Source organism: Carcharhinus amblyrhynchos, chromosome 25, assembly GCF_965287045.1.
Source record: "Carcharhinus amblyrhynchos chromosome 25, sCarAmb.v2.hapA, whole genome shotgun sequence".
Taxonomy (NCBI): Eukaryota; Metazoa; Chordata; class Chondrichthyes; order Carcharhiniformes; family Carcharhinidae; genus Carcharhinus; species Carcharhinus amblyrhynchos.
In genome coordinates, this window is record NC_137348.1 from 12,324,906 (window position 1) to 12,339,296 (window position 14,391).

General features: G+C 40.1%; 2 protein-coding genes across 4 annotated transcripts in view; one reads left to right on the forward strand and one right to left on the reverse strand.

Moving 5' to 3' along the window:
- LOC145358184 (kynurenine--oxoglutarate transaminase 1-like) overlaps window positions 1-9,170 on the reverse strand; it is a 247,401-nt gene extending 238,231 nt beyond the window's left edge. Inside the window, exon 1 of the mRNA XM_080211959.1 lies at window positions 9,167-9,170. The gene's annotated coding sequence lies outside the window, so the exon portion shown is untranslated. The remainder of the gene's footprint in view (window positions 1-9,166) is intronic.
- nup188 (nucleoporin 188) overlaps window positions 1-14,391 on the forward strand; it is a 97,838-nt gene that overhangs the window by 56,459 nt on the left and 26,988 nt on the right. For all 3 annotated transcript variants that reach the window (XR_013889452.1, XR_013889451.1, XM_080211944.1), the window contains exons 31-36: window positions 649-844; window positions 4,658-4,735; window positions 7,263-7,348; window positions 8,315-8,460; window positions 12,604-12,791; window positions 12,888-13,088. Coding sequence is in view for 1 of the 3 variants with exons in the window: in XM_080211944.1 (XP_080068070.1) it covers window positions 649-844; window positions 4,658-4,735; window positions 7,263-7,348; window positions 8,315-8,460; window positions 12,604-12,791; window positions 12,888-13,088 (895 nt within the window). In the remaining 2 variants the exon portion in view is untranslated. The remainder of the gene's footprint in view (window positions 1-648; window positions 845-4,657; window positions 4,736-7,262; window positions 7,349-8,314; window positions 8,461-12,603; window positions 12,792-12,887; window positions 13,089-14,391) is intronic.

Consider the following 14,391-nt stretch of genomic DNA (forward strand, 5'->3'; position numbering starts at 1 on the left):
GAATTTTAGTGAAAGATAAATGTTTTTGCTTATCTGTACAATGCATATTACTAAAATGTGCCAGTAAACGTATTCATTTTAATATATTTGATGTCCTGGTGTAGATATGGTAATTGCAGTTTTAAAATTTTTTATCCAGTCAAATGCTTCAAAGTTATTCTCTGGTTTACAGCTGAGCAAACTCTGCATGCTCTATAACTCGGTATTTACAGAAATTTTAACGATGTTCTTATTCCAATTATAGTCGTGGCCTCTTCAAGATGTTGTGTTTTATGTGTTAAAGGAAAGACATTATTTCGGATGAATGTTTTTGTTTTTTTTTTAATGGACTGGCTGAATGAGGAACAGGGTTTTCTTATCTGTGCAACTACAAAATTATTTTTGATTTATTTTATGCGTTAAGTAAATTAAATCTGTGGTTTTCAAAAAAAAACTATCCGTGAGAATTAACAGTTATGTCAGGTGTTTGCACTGGGTTCATGAAACCAACGTAGACTTACCTTTTGACCATTTTTCTTTTGGTGAATTCTGCTGCATTGTATTACAATGGTGCAAAGGTTTTGGTCCAGCTCTCAATGAGCCAAACATGAATTAAAGAATGATAACTATGTCTAGGTAGTGTTTGATTCATACTGTTTCGTCTGTCAGGGGTTCTCTGGATCAATCCTTAAAGCACACACTGAAGATGTTCTTTGATAAGAAGCGGTATGAATATTGGTCTGAATACATCAAATCTCTTGTCACCCATGTGATGGAGACAGAAACCGAGGGAGCCGCCACATTTCTAGAGTTCCATATGGTAATCTCTGCGTGGAGAATGGTTCTCGTTCTGGCTACCAGCTACGTAAGGATAAAATATCATTGGTTTTCTGAATACTAACATCTTATCAGAAGCTTTAAGTTTAACTTTCAAAGATACTTTGGTTCTGATCCAACTTTAGTAACTATTATGGTGGTAGATGCTAATGATATGACACATCTGCGCCATCTAGTTTTTTAATGATTTATTGTTACATGTATTAGCATACAGCAAAAAGTATTGTTTCTTGCGTGCTATACAGACAAAGCATACCATTCATAGAGAACGAAACAAGAAAGTGCAGAATGTAGTGTTACGGTAGGGTGTAGAAAAATGTCAGCTTGATGCAAGGTAGGTCCATTCAAAAATCTGATTGCAGCAGGAAAGAAACTATTCTAATGTCGGTTGGTACGTCTTCTCAGACTTTTGTAACTTTTTCTTCATGGAAGAAGGTCAAAGAGAGAATGCCCGGGTTGCGTGGGGTCCTTAATTATACTGGCTGCTTTGCTGAGGCAGCTGGAAGTGTAGACAAAATCAGTGGATGGGAGGCTGGTTTCCGTGATGGATTGGGCTACATTTATGACCTTTTGTAGTTTCTTGGGTAGAGCAGGACCCATGTCAAGCTGTGATACAGTCAGAAAGAATGCATTCTATTGTGCATCTGTAAAAGTTGGTGAGAGTCGTAGCTGACGTGCCAAGTTTCCTTAGTTTTCAGTCCAACCGAATATAGCTGTTTAGAATCTGACCCACTTCCCCCAGTTTCCCTGCTTTGTCTGAAATCTTGCCACACAATTTTAGGTATCACCTTGTTTTGTGGAAACATTGGTGATAACCATGTTTTAGCCTGTCCAGTGATGTTGCTGTAGTGTCTGATGCAGCATTCATACAAAACTTACCAAAGTTAAACACACAAAAACTGTCAATCCTGTTTATGGTGGTGAGTGACAATAAATGCTTAAAGCTCCTGCCTACCGTCTTGTATCTCAGTGTGCTTGTGGTGGAGCTGAAACACCTTAGGTCCTCATTTTATATAGGGAAGAAAAACCTTTCATTTTATTATAACACTTTATCACTCAAAGCATTTAGAAAGCGCTCTGCCCTATCCTTTGTAGGTCTAATGTGTATGACCTCTCATTTGCTTTAATTGAAACCCTTTTGTCACACTTCTTCCCATTCACTTAATCTATTAATATCTTTTTTAGTTTTAAGCTTCCATTTACATTGCTTACAGTGCCATCTTTGTGTCATCAGCAACTTTGGATTTGTGGCTTTCTATCCTATTACCTTAAGCCATTAATAAAGGTGAAAATAATAAAGATGAAGATAATAAAAATTGTTGAGGTTCCAACACAGATCCTTAAGGGACGCCATTAGTCACAAGCTGCCCCACAATCCCTACTCTGTCATCTTCTACACAGTCAGTTTCCTAACCACGTCAGTTATTTACCTTCAATTTCATCAGTATCAACTTTTTAGCTAACAGACTGACTTCATCAAATGCTTTCTGGAAGTCCACGTGAAGTAACATCCATAAATATTATGCTGCTTTAGTCCCCTCCAAAAAGATTCAATCACGTTCATCAGGCTACACCTATCATTTGTAAACCCATGTTGACTCTCTGATTAGCTGAGTTTTATTTATTTATTTTGACTTTTTTATTGGTGTCACAAGTCGGCTTACATTAACATTGTAATGAAGTTATGGTGAAAGTACCCTAGTTGCTACACTCCAGCGCCTGTTAGGGTATACTGCAGGAGAATTTAGCATGGCCAGTATACCTAACCAGCATATATTTCAGACTGTGGGAGAAAACCGGAGCACCCGGAGGAAACCCACGTAGACACAGGGAGAACGTGCAAGCTCTGTGCAGGCAATGACCCAAGCTGGGAATCGAACCCGAGTCTCCGGTGCTGTGAGGCAGCAATGCTAACCAATATGCCACATGGTGTTCAGTGCCTCTATCTATAATTATAGGTTTGAGTAATTTTACAACAGCAGGTGTATAGTCCATAATTTCCCTTTGTCATCTTTCTTCATAGTAGAGTGGTATTTATAATTTTTCTCTTGTGTTATCTGTTCAAGCCCTAGAGTGGGACTTTGAGCCATAGCCCAATAATACTAAAGCAGAGAAATGTCAGGGTGTGATCAGAATGGGAAAGGCAGCATTTATTGCTCCTGAGGACATTAATGCAACCATGTAGTGTGAAACTGGGGTACATATAGGGTCAGACTAGATGTCTTCTCAGTTGGATATTTATTACAATTGCACAACATTTTCTGGTACCAGCCCATAAATGAACCAAATTTATTGAATAATTATGGAATTTGAACCTGAAATTCTTTGGTTGTAACCTATTAGCATTTTGATTTTTTTGATTTGATTTATTTTCATCACTTGTATTGGTATATGGTTTAAAGTTTAAAGTTTCTTGTGCACTATATAGACAAAGCATACATAGGGGAGAAGGAAAGGAAGGGTGCAGAATGTAGTGTTACAGTCATAGCTAGAGGGTAGAGAAAGATCAACTGAATATAAGGTAGGTCCTTTCAAAACTCTGGCAGCAGGGAAGAAGCTGTTCTTGAATCAGTTGATACATAATCTCAGACTTTTGCATCTCCTTCCTGATGGAGGAAGGTGAAAGAGAGTATGTCCGGTGTGCGTGAGGTCCTCAAGTATGCTGGCTGCTTTTTCGAGGCAGTGGGAAGTATAGATGGAGTCAATGAATGGGAGGCTGGTTTGCGTGAAGGACTGGTCTACGTTTGCAATCCTTTATAGTTTCTTGCTGACTTGGTCAGAGCAGGAGCCATGCTAAGCTGTGATACATCCGGAAAGGATACTTTCTGTGGTGCATCTGTAAAAATTGGTGAGAGCTGTGGCAGATTTCCTTAGCCTTCTGAGAAAGTAGAGGCATTGTCCCCATGTGCTCCAGCATGCAAAATGCTTATATGCCCTGGTAACCATGATTACACTTCTCATTTTCAATGAAAAGTCTGATCAATCCTTGTTTGAACTTGATTTATGGGTCGTGATAATAAGGGGAAAATCTGGCAAGGCCTTCGCATGGTGACTTTAGCATCAGAAGCGAGAAAAGGAGAAATTGGGATTTAGTATGGGAGGGAGTGAGAAGAGAGTGGCAGTTGGGAGGGAAGGAGACTGTGGGTGGTATGGTGGCGGGGAATGGAGAGCACTGGATTCATTGCAGCAGGGATCAGAGTGAAGGTATGACGTGGGGGTCCTGGGAAAGTAATCTACTTGGCCCATGAGCAGTGAAATAAAATACTTATCTTGAGCCAGCTGCTTCTACCTTGTTTATGCTGTTGCGGAATGGTGCATCAACTCTGCACCGACCACAATCCCACCCAGCCCCTATCCCCAAAGTCCCATGTACTTAACTATTCCCCCTGACGCTAAGTGGCAATTTAACATGGCCAATCAACCTAACCTGCACGTCTTTGGACTGTGGGAGGAAACCAGAGCACCCAGAGGAAACCCACGCAGTTACGGGGAGAATGTGCAAACTCCACACAGATTGACCCAAGCCGAGAATTGAACCCAGGTCCCTGGCGTTGTGAGGCAGCAGTACTAATCACTGTGCCACAGTTCTGTATGATCACATCAAGCCATGGATGATACAATCATAACTCTGAATGATTATGTAAACATGACAGCAGGTGTCAATGTAGAAATTGGGTGTCATGTTCCCCATTTTAAATATTTTTAACCCCTGACCGACTCGGGTCCAATCTGAGGAGGTGTTGCTAATATTGTGTAAAAGAGCAGGTTTGGTGAATCACTGCTTTATGAAATTCATGCAGCCAAGTAATTGAGCTTTATTCTTAGCTATTTTATTCCCCAGGTGGAGGTGATGCATCTAGGTGATTGTTCACTACGGCTGCAGCTGCTACAAGATGTTCTAGAGGGAACCAAAGTTTTGGTAAGTATCTTTGTTTGTAATTGCAATGATATTCACAGTCTTAGCTATGTTAGAATTTGAGCAGGTGTCCAGCATATAGAAACCCCTTTTACATATTTCCTGATGAACGGTTTTGTTACATATATTTAAAAGGGTTGCAGGTTGCTTTAAGAGCTGATCACATGATTTGATGGTGATGTCATTAGTGTGTTGGCAGAGGCTGCTGTTGTACTTTCGTACTTCGTGCAATGCAGAGAATGTCTCTTTCAATAAACCTGTTGGTTTCGAATCCATGTGTCCAAACAGCTCATTTTTTTTGAGCTCCACACCCCTACATAGTTAGGACATTGCAGAAAGAAAATTGGTGACGAGATGGGATTTTATTTCATTGAGAACATCAAGAAAAGATCCTAAAGGAGTAAGAAAATATTGTGGGTCATCACACTTTGAATATTAGATGGTTTGAGAGAAGCAGCAGCAGGATTAAAGTGTCAGTACCAGGAAGATCAAGTAAGAGAAAGCTGCCTGTGTGGTTTTAAAAAAAAGGTTTTTTTCCAATCCGAGAAGGGCGATATTTCAGGCAGTATTTGGCATATTTGAAAAGAGTGGATGCTTTGCTGTACATTTGGGGAAAAAACATCTAGTCAATGATCTGCGGAATAAAAAAAATACAGTACTGGGAAGACCAAAGAAAAGAAAAACATTCTGAGCAGTCTTGAGACACTAGTGCCTGCAAGAGAAATGGTGAATGTTAGGATCCATGGTGCCTTTCGATGAAGAAAATGATTCATGGAGTTGCTATGCAGATTATTTTCTGTATTTTATACAAGTGGAAAATGTTGCTCATACTAGCTTTTCTCAGTACTATAGGATGTAAGACCTTCAAATTGATTCGCAACTTAGTTCATCCAGCAAAGCCAGGAACCAAAATTTATGATGGCTTGAGAAAGATCCTTGAGAAGCATTGCTCACCAAAGTCACTGACCATCGTGGAATGGTTCAGGTTCTATCAAAGGACTCAATTGGAAGGTGGAAGCATTGATCAGTTTGTGCAGCCTTAAAAAGGCTGGCACAACGTTGAGTTTGGTGAGATTTTAGAAGATTCTTTTCGAGATTGTCTCATTTGTGGTCTCCTAAATTAGGCTATCCAAAGAAGATTGCTTACTGAACAGGCTTTGTCTTTAACCTTAAAAACAGTAAAAATTGCATTTGTTGATGGAACTGACTGCTAAGGAGCTTCACAATTTGGTACAGGAATGAAGATTCACAAGTTGGGAACTGCCCATAAGAAGTCAAAACAGCAACAAGCATGTCACAGATGTGCCAAAATGAGCCACTCAGCAAATGAATGCTGAAGTAAGGAGAGTTAATGCAAGAATTGTGGCAAAATAGGTCACATTGCAAAATGCTAGACCAACTTCCTCTGAGAAGAATATTTAGAAGAAGCATCGTTGTATCTTCAAGAAGAAGAAGAATTTAAAATGTGGAAGAAAGGAATTGCGACTGAAGAGAGAATATCAAAAAGCATGATAATGAGCTCCATCTGAATGTCCTATCCATAGAGTGAATCACATGAATTCCGGATTATTCCAAAGCTAAGTGGACAACCTATTAGGATGGAAGTTAATACTGGTGCTCCTGTAACTTTAATTCCTGAGACTATATACCAGCAAAGGTTGAAGCATTTTCCTTTAAAATCAACTGATGTGACTTTAAGGAGACATGATGTGGATATGCCGGCGTCAGACTAGGGTAAACGCAGTAAAAAGTCTGACAACACCAGGTTTTTAGTCCAACCGATTTATTTGATAGTAAACTCACTAGCTTTTAAAACCTGGTGTTGTCAGACTTTTTACTTTAAGGAGATGCATGGAAGGTATTGTGCTCTTAAAAGGTTACATGATGATCAACATAGAGTGGAGTAGATGAACAGTGGAGTTGCCTCTCCATGTGGCCTGTGCTAATTTTCCAGCTCTATTTGGGAGATCGTGGTCAGAGTAGATTAACCTTAACTGGAGTGCTGTCCGCAGATTGGTCGATGTCAAAACAGACCAACATCTTCTGGGTTAGGGTGTAAGCAGATGCTGCCATTTTACTTTCAGTTTTGTACTTGATGCAGTGCAGAGAACATCTCTTTCAATAAACCTGTTGTTACTTTGAACCCACGTATGCAAACCATGTGTTTTCTTTCTGTGCAAAAACCCATACTGTTAACATGGTTAGAACATTACAAGTTTGAGATTGGAATTTGATTTATTATTGTCACATATTAGTGAAAAGTATTGTTTCTTTTGTCTGATACAAACAAAGCATGCCGTTCATAGAGAAGGAAAGAAGAGAGTGGCGAATGTAAGAAATTGCATTAAAAGCATTGTTAGAGAGTTTAAAAGAGTTAGAATGAAGTTTTAGAAGCACAGAAAGAGAGTAAAAGAGAATTAGAAAGTATGCTAGGCACAGCTTGCAAGAAGTCCCTTACTCCCACGCCATCTTGGAAGGACTTCCAGTCCACGCTGAGCTTTCAACTTCAAATTGTCTTTCTTTTTGATAGCTGTTGGTGCCTTCATCTGCTTCCTGTCTGCGAATGGGGTCTATGCTGGCAACACTACTTCTAATCCTGTTGAAACAGTGGAAAAGGTAGGAAGTGAGGAAATTCAACTGAAGATCAGAGAGTATTGAGTATTGATCACTGACCCATTTGAGTAATAAATATATTTTGCATCTTTAACATGTATTGTGTGACATATGTAAAATTTTATTTTTGTTTTTATTTTGCTGCCTATTTCCTAGAAAATGTTAAAATTGAGGTAAAAATACAATACAAGATGCATATTGAATACTCAGTAGGTGGCAAAAATACTCTTGCTTCCCAGTTGTAGATCCAAGAGTGTATCTGAATCAGCATTGTTCTGGTTTTGTAGCTGCAATTTTAAAAAAAAAGTGGGAAAAAAAGCATTTATTAGTCACAAGTATGGCTTATATTAACACTACAATGATGTTCGTAGGAAATTCCCCCAGTTTCCACAGTCCGATGCCTGTTCAGGTCAATGCACCTAACCAGGATGTCTTTCAGAATGTGGGAGGAAACCCATGCTGACGCAGGGAGAATGTGCAAACTCCACACAGACAGGAACCTGGGTCACTGGCACTGTGAAGCAGCAGTGCTAACCAAAGCAGCATTTTTTTTATTCATTCGTGGGACATGGGAATCGCTGGCTGGCCAGCATTTATTGCTCATTCCTAGTTGACAGAGGGCAGTTGAGAGTCAACCACGTTGCTGTGGCTCTGAAGTCACTTGTAGACCAGACCAGGTAAGGATGGCAGATTTCCTTCCCTTGAAGATATTTGTGAACCAAATGGGTTTTTCTGACATTCAGCAATGGTTTCACGGTCATTAGTGGATTCTTTATTCCAGAATTTTTTTTATTGAATTCAAATTCCACTCTCTGTCATGGCGGGATTCAAACCCGGGTCCCCAGAACATTAGCTTCTGGAGTTCTGGATTAATAGTCTAATGAAATACCACAAGGCCATCGCCTCCCTGGTGTTACAAACGTATGTCCTACAATGAAGTGATGGCACAACATTTTCTTCCCCTTTCAGCATAATTGTTCAAGTGTCTAAAATTTTGGACTCCCTGGACCAAATTCTAGAGAGCCTGTCTCAAAGTAACCAGTACTTCATGGAGAAGACAAAGGCAAAAATATTTTCAGCTATCATAACTACTCTTCAGATCAAACAACTACAAGGTGAGACTGCCATTTCTTTTTAAAATGATTTTCTTCTCGAGATTGTAACTCGTGTTGCTTAAAATGGTGTTTTCAGTGTTGGTGCCAAGGGAAGTGAGAATGTGCCCAGTGGCGAAAGATCAGAACTCTTTTTTTAAAAAAAAGCGGAACGAGCCTCACCTAGAAAAGGCCATTAAAGCTGAGATAGTGTGAGCATGCGTAGGAAGAGCTTTATGGATGAAGACAACAGAGACACTTGAGGAGCTGGCGGAGAAGAAAGCACAATGGCCTTATTGACTTTTATTTCCTTAGGTACCTGGAACTCAATAAAGAGAATCCATAATTTCTTTTCTGACAAGTTAATGGCCTTAATTGAAGTTATTTTATCAAGCTTTCTTGTTAGGTATATATAAAACTCAGTGTGTTTCAATAGAAGGCAACTTAAAAGATGCCACTTAAGTACTGGGGTGAGGGAGAGATGATGGGTTCCGTGCAATTCATTTGATAATTGATGAATGGCTTTGGCTGTTCACCCTATCAGCAGGTATGCTGTATCCTATAGGGAGGCTTGGAGCAAATACAGAAATGTTGTAATTTACAGGTGCAACAGTACTTCTTGAAAAATAGAGAAGTATGAGCTTCTTCAGAATGGAAAATGGGCACCGTTTATGTAATGTGCTATTTGGTCAATTGCTTCAATTTATTTTGAGCAGTAGCCTTACTTTACCTTTATTCTGGCGAATATCAATGCTTATACTTATAATCCTGTTGCCTCTACTGGAACACACTCCACACCCTAGAAACTGATGATACCCAAGTCAGACCATTCGCCCACGTACTGAACTTCTGCCCCGAGACACCCATTCCTGGTAGTATCTCAACCATTCACACTGCTGTTAAATAGATTGTTAACTTCGGCATCGAATTATGACAGCTTCTCCAGCAACACAATTTTTTTTTAAATTGTAATTGATTTATTGAATTGGAATGCTTACATTTGATTTATTATTGTCACATGTATTAGCATACAGTGAAAAGTTTTGTTTCTTGCGTGCTGTACAGATAAAGCATGCCATTCATAGAGAAGGGAAGGAGAGATTGCAGAATGTGGTGTCATAGCTAGGGTGTAGAGAAAGATCAGCTTAGTGTGAGGTAGGTCCATTCAAAAGTCTGACAGCAGCAGGGAAGAAGCTATTCTTGAGTGGGTTGGTACGTGACCTCAGACTTTTGTATTTTCTTCCTGATGGAAGAGAGAATGTCCGGGTTGCGTGTGGTCCTTAATTATGTTGGCTGCTTTTCCGAGACAGCAGGAAATGTGGACAGAGTCAATGGACGGGAGGCTGGTTTGCGTGATGGATTGGGCTACATTCATGATGTTTTGTAGTTTCTTGCAATCTTGAGCAGCGCAGGAGTCATACCAAGTGCGATGCAACAGAAGGAATTCTTTGTTGGTGAGAGTCGTAGCTGACATGCCAAATTTCCAAATAAAAGAATTCATGAATTAAATAATGAAAGCAAAATATTGGAAGTGCTGGAATTCTGAAACAAAACCAGAAAATGCTAAGAATGCCCTATTATACCTGGCAGCATCTGTGGAGAAAAAAACAGAATTAATGTTCCAGGCCTGTGACCTTGCATCTGAACTTTTCATGAAAGCTTACCAATCCAGAAACATGATCTCTGTTTTTCTCTCCACAGTGCAGACCTGCTGAACATTTCCAACATTTTCTGTTTTAATTATAGATTTTCAGCAACTACAGTAATTTGCTTGTGTAGCAATCAAGAAACTGTCTTAAGGAAACCTAATTATTTATTGGGGGGGGGGGGTGCACCGTAGACAATATTGCAGGAGCAATAAGAGAAACTGTTTCAGTTGAGTCTGTGGCAATGGTTAGATAAGAATAGAACCGGATAAGTATAATCTCTTCCCCCTGGACAGAGGATGCTGTCACCAATTGTGTCAAATGTTGCAGAGGAGGAGGGATAGTTTGTTTGTCACTGTCACATAAGATGCCGTTTGTGACTTAGCCATTTTGTTGCTGTGGGGTGACAGTCAGAAACCTGATTGGAGGGATTCTGACTCAGTCTTTGAGGAAGCATGGGCACACAATTTGGACAGTCTATTTGAAGACTTTGCAGCGGAAAGGAAGGTTAGAAATGGGCAGTAGATTGCAAGAATGGTGGGTTCCATTTGCCACATTGAAGTGAGAGGTGATGAGTCATAGAGGTTTACAGCATAGACACAGGTTCTTTGGCCCAACTTGTCCATGTCACCCTTTTTTTTAAAGCCCCTAATTAATCCCAATTGCCTGCATTTGGCCCCTATATCCCTCTATACCCATTGTACCCATGTAACTATCTAAATACATTTTAAAAGACAAAATTGTACCCGCCTCTACTACTACCTCTGGCAGCTTGTTCCAGACACTCACCACCCTATGTATGAAAAGATTGTCCCTCTGGACACTTTTGTATTTCTCCCCTCTCACCTTAAACCTATGCCCTCTAGTTTTAGACTCTCCTACCTTTGGGAAAAGATATCTAGCTGAACTGTGTCCCTCATTATTTTATAGACCTTTATAAGATCATCCCTCAGCCTTCTATACTCCAGAGGAAAAATTCCCAGTCTATTCAGCCTGTCCTTATAACTCAATCCATCAAGTCCCAATAGCATCCTAGTAAATCTTTCCTGCACTCTTTCTAGTTTAATAATATCCTCTCTGTAATAGGGTGACCAGAATTGCACACAGTATTCCAAGTGTGGCCTTGCCAATGTCTTGTACAACTTCAAGAAGACATTCCAACTCCTTTATTCAATGTTCTGACCGATGAAACCAAGCATGCTGAATGCCTTCTTCACCACTTGTCCACCTGTGACTCCACTTTCAAGGAGCTAAGAATATGTACCCCTAGATCTCTTTGTTCTGTAACTCTCCCCTATGCCCTTCCATTAGCTGAGTAAGTCCTGTCCTGGTTCAATCTATCAAAATGCATCACCTTGCATTTATCTAAATTAAACTCGTCAGCCCACTGGCCCAATTGATCAAGATCCTGTTGCAATTGGAGATAACTTTCTTCATTGTCCACTATGCCACCAATCTTGGTGTGATCTACAAACGTATTAATCATGCCTCTTATATTCTGATCCAAATCATTAATATAAATGACAAATAACAGTGGACCCAGCACTGATCCCTGAGGCACACCGCTGGTCACAGGCCTACAGTATGAAAAACAATTGTCTACAACCACCTTCTGGCTTCTGTCAAGAAAGGAGTTGGGGGGGGTGTGGTAGGGACAGAACCTCAGGAGAGAGAGCCACTATCAATAATAGCTGACATGGGACCCAGGAGGTGAAGTTTGGTGTTCAGTAGACTGGTGGTAAAGTTGTTGTAAGACCAGGAGTGAGTCTTATGGGCAAAAAGAGCTTGGAGAGGGCATGAGGGAAAATGGGATAAAATCTAGGTCTAGGGCAGTAGGAAGCCTTGGTGGAAGTTCAACCTGGTGGATCGGGGAAGGGAGGGAAATGGGAGAGCTGTCTGATTGGGAGGCCTCAATCTTAGTGACAGAGAAATCTATCGGTTCCTTGTGCTTGATGAAGGTGAGGCAGAAGAGACAAGACAGACCTGAGAAGGTGTCTTGCAATAAGAAAAAGGAATGAGTGTGGTGGGGGGTGATTTACCGTAACATTCCAGCATGATCCTGGAAAAATTAGCCATTTTCACAAATGAAACCATGACCTGATGGTGCTTTAAGTGCTCCAACCAGATCAGACATTGGATGGCTAGTTGTCCACTAAATATGTTCAAGCCTGTGACTCTTGGATTAAAGGGAATGGAGATAAGGGCCAGGGTGAGTGTGTGAGAGAGAAATGATTTTAATTTGATGTGGGCATTGAAAGTGGAGGCGAGGGTGTGTTGAACAGATTGGTAGTTGAAGAAATGTGAAATTTACATCAAGTATGGCAGACATGTCATGTGGGTGTGCTGGGAACAAATTTTATGTTGCATGCAATTGTGTATAAAATTATGTTATACAATTTAAATTGTCTGAACTTCTGACACTTCTGATTTATGACACTTTATAAATTTAATTACCTCACTACCTTGTAATTAACTTGCCACTATCAGTGCAGAGTTCATAATTTTTTAATCCACCTTTTAGTTTCTGACATCTCCCAGTATTCCCAAATGCTCCTGACTGTGTGTGAGACCATACATAATGAGGCGATTGTTCTGTTTGACCAAACACGTCATGCACTGACAACTGGAGATGCTGCTTTATGTGATGACAAGGATAGTATGGAGACTGATTGCGCACCACGGTTACAGCACAAGGACCAGAAAGATGGGGTAAGGGGAGAAAACAGTTGTCTATATATATATATATATATATCTAGGTGATTGAACTATAACCCAGAAACCATAAATGCATCCTCTTTTCTCCAGGTATGTGTGCTGGCTCTGCATCTGGCCAAAGAACTTTACGAAATGGATGAGTGTGGCGACCACTTATTTTTGGTCACTCGGAAAGTTCCGTTCCTTCCTGCCATGCTTAGCACCCTGGAGCTAAGTCTTCGAGTCAAACAAAATCTACATTTTGCAGAAGCATCTCTGCACTTGCTTTTGGTGCTGTCCAGAACTCAGCAGGTAAGTAGTATCCCTTAATGTTTTTGTGGATATCTGTTAGGGTTCATTCAAACAGAAAATGCTGGAAATGTTTGGCAGGTCAGGAGACATCTGGAGGGAGAGAAACAGCATTTCATTTTGGTGGTGTTGTCTCTACTTTTGGAGAATTGTGGATCAGGCCCACAGAAATGACAGAAGACCCTGAAGCACAGGGTATAATAGCAAAACACACACAAGCATTCGCCAGTCACAAGCATGACTGCGGCCGAATGACAGGGGAGGTAATCATAGAAGGTCCTGACCCTAAACCCCAAAGACAGTACGGCTTCCCTAAACAAGCCAAAGGGGAAGTGGCCAAGGTGATTAGCAGTTTATTAAAACAAGGAGTCCTATCTGGGTCACCGTGGTTAAGTAGTGTTATTGTTAATAAACTTGTTGAACCTTTAGTTGTGTTTGTCCTTTGTCCATCTTGCAAATAAGGGCACCGGGGTAAAACATTGGAATAAGTAAACTGGTTGAAAGCATCACAGATTTTAAAATTACAACAGTGGCCTTTTGTCAGAACAGATTTTGAAGGCCATTAGCTTGAAACGTTAACTGTTTTGCTGCCTAACTTGCTAAAAGTTTTTCAATATTTTCTGTTTTATTTCAGATTTCTGCATTTGTAGTATTTTGCTTTTATATCTATCAGACTAGGTTTTCCTTTCTAGAAGTGTAATGGAAATTAAACACACAACAGATCTGCACATTTAGGGCCCTTTGCCAGACATCCCGAAGCACCTCACGCCAAATAAAATGTTTTTGAAAGTAGTAGCCCCTATTGCAATACACTGAATTAAAGGTGGGCAACCAAATGATCCCAGGCTCCCCTCTCTCTTGCTTGGGAATAATTGGGCCATTCTTATTTCTGTGTAGTCCAACAGAAGTGGAGGGAAGAAAAAGGAAGGGCAATTACACCAAACGTCATTAATTCAAGAGAAACAAACACACCCAAAAACTTATTTGCATTCAACTTAGATTTTGCCATATGTGTGGTCCACTATCAAATCCTATTGATCTTATTTATACTTGCACCCAAGCAATATGAAGAAAGTATAAACTGAGCAGCAACAAAATTGAGTATATGGCAGATATAATTTTAGTATTCTTTAAATGTGTAAGACAAATCATGTACTGAGGCTTCTGGCTTGAATGTGTAGATGATCTTTCACATATGAATTTGAAATTGTCATTCCATGCATCTAAGCCACTGGTTAGTTACTAAACTGTGAAACTACTATATTGTACCACATTCTACATTATTTGCTGAATCCTTGAACAATTG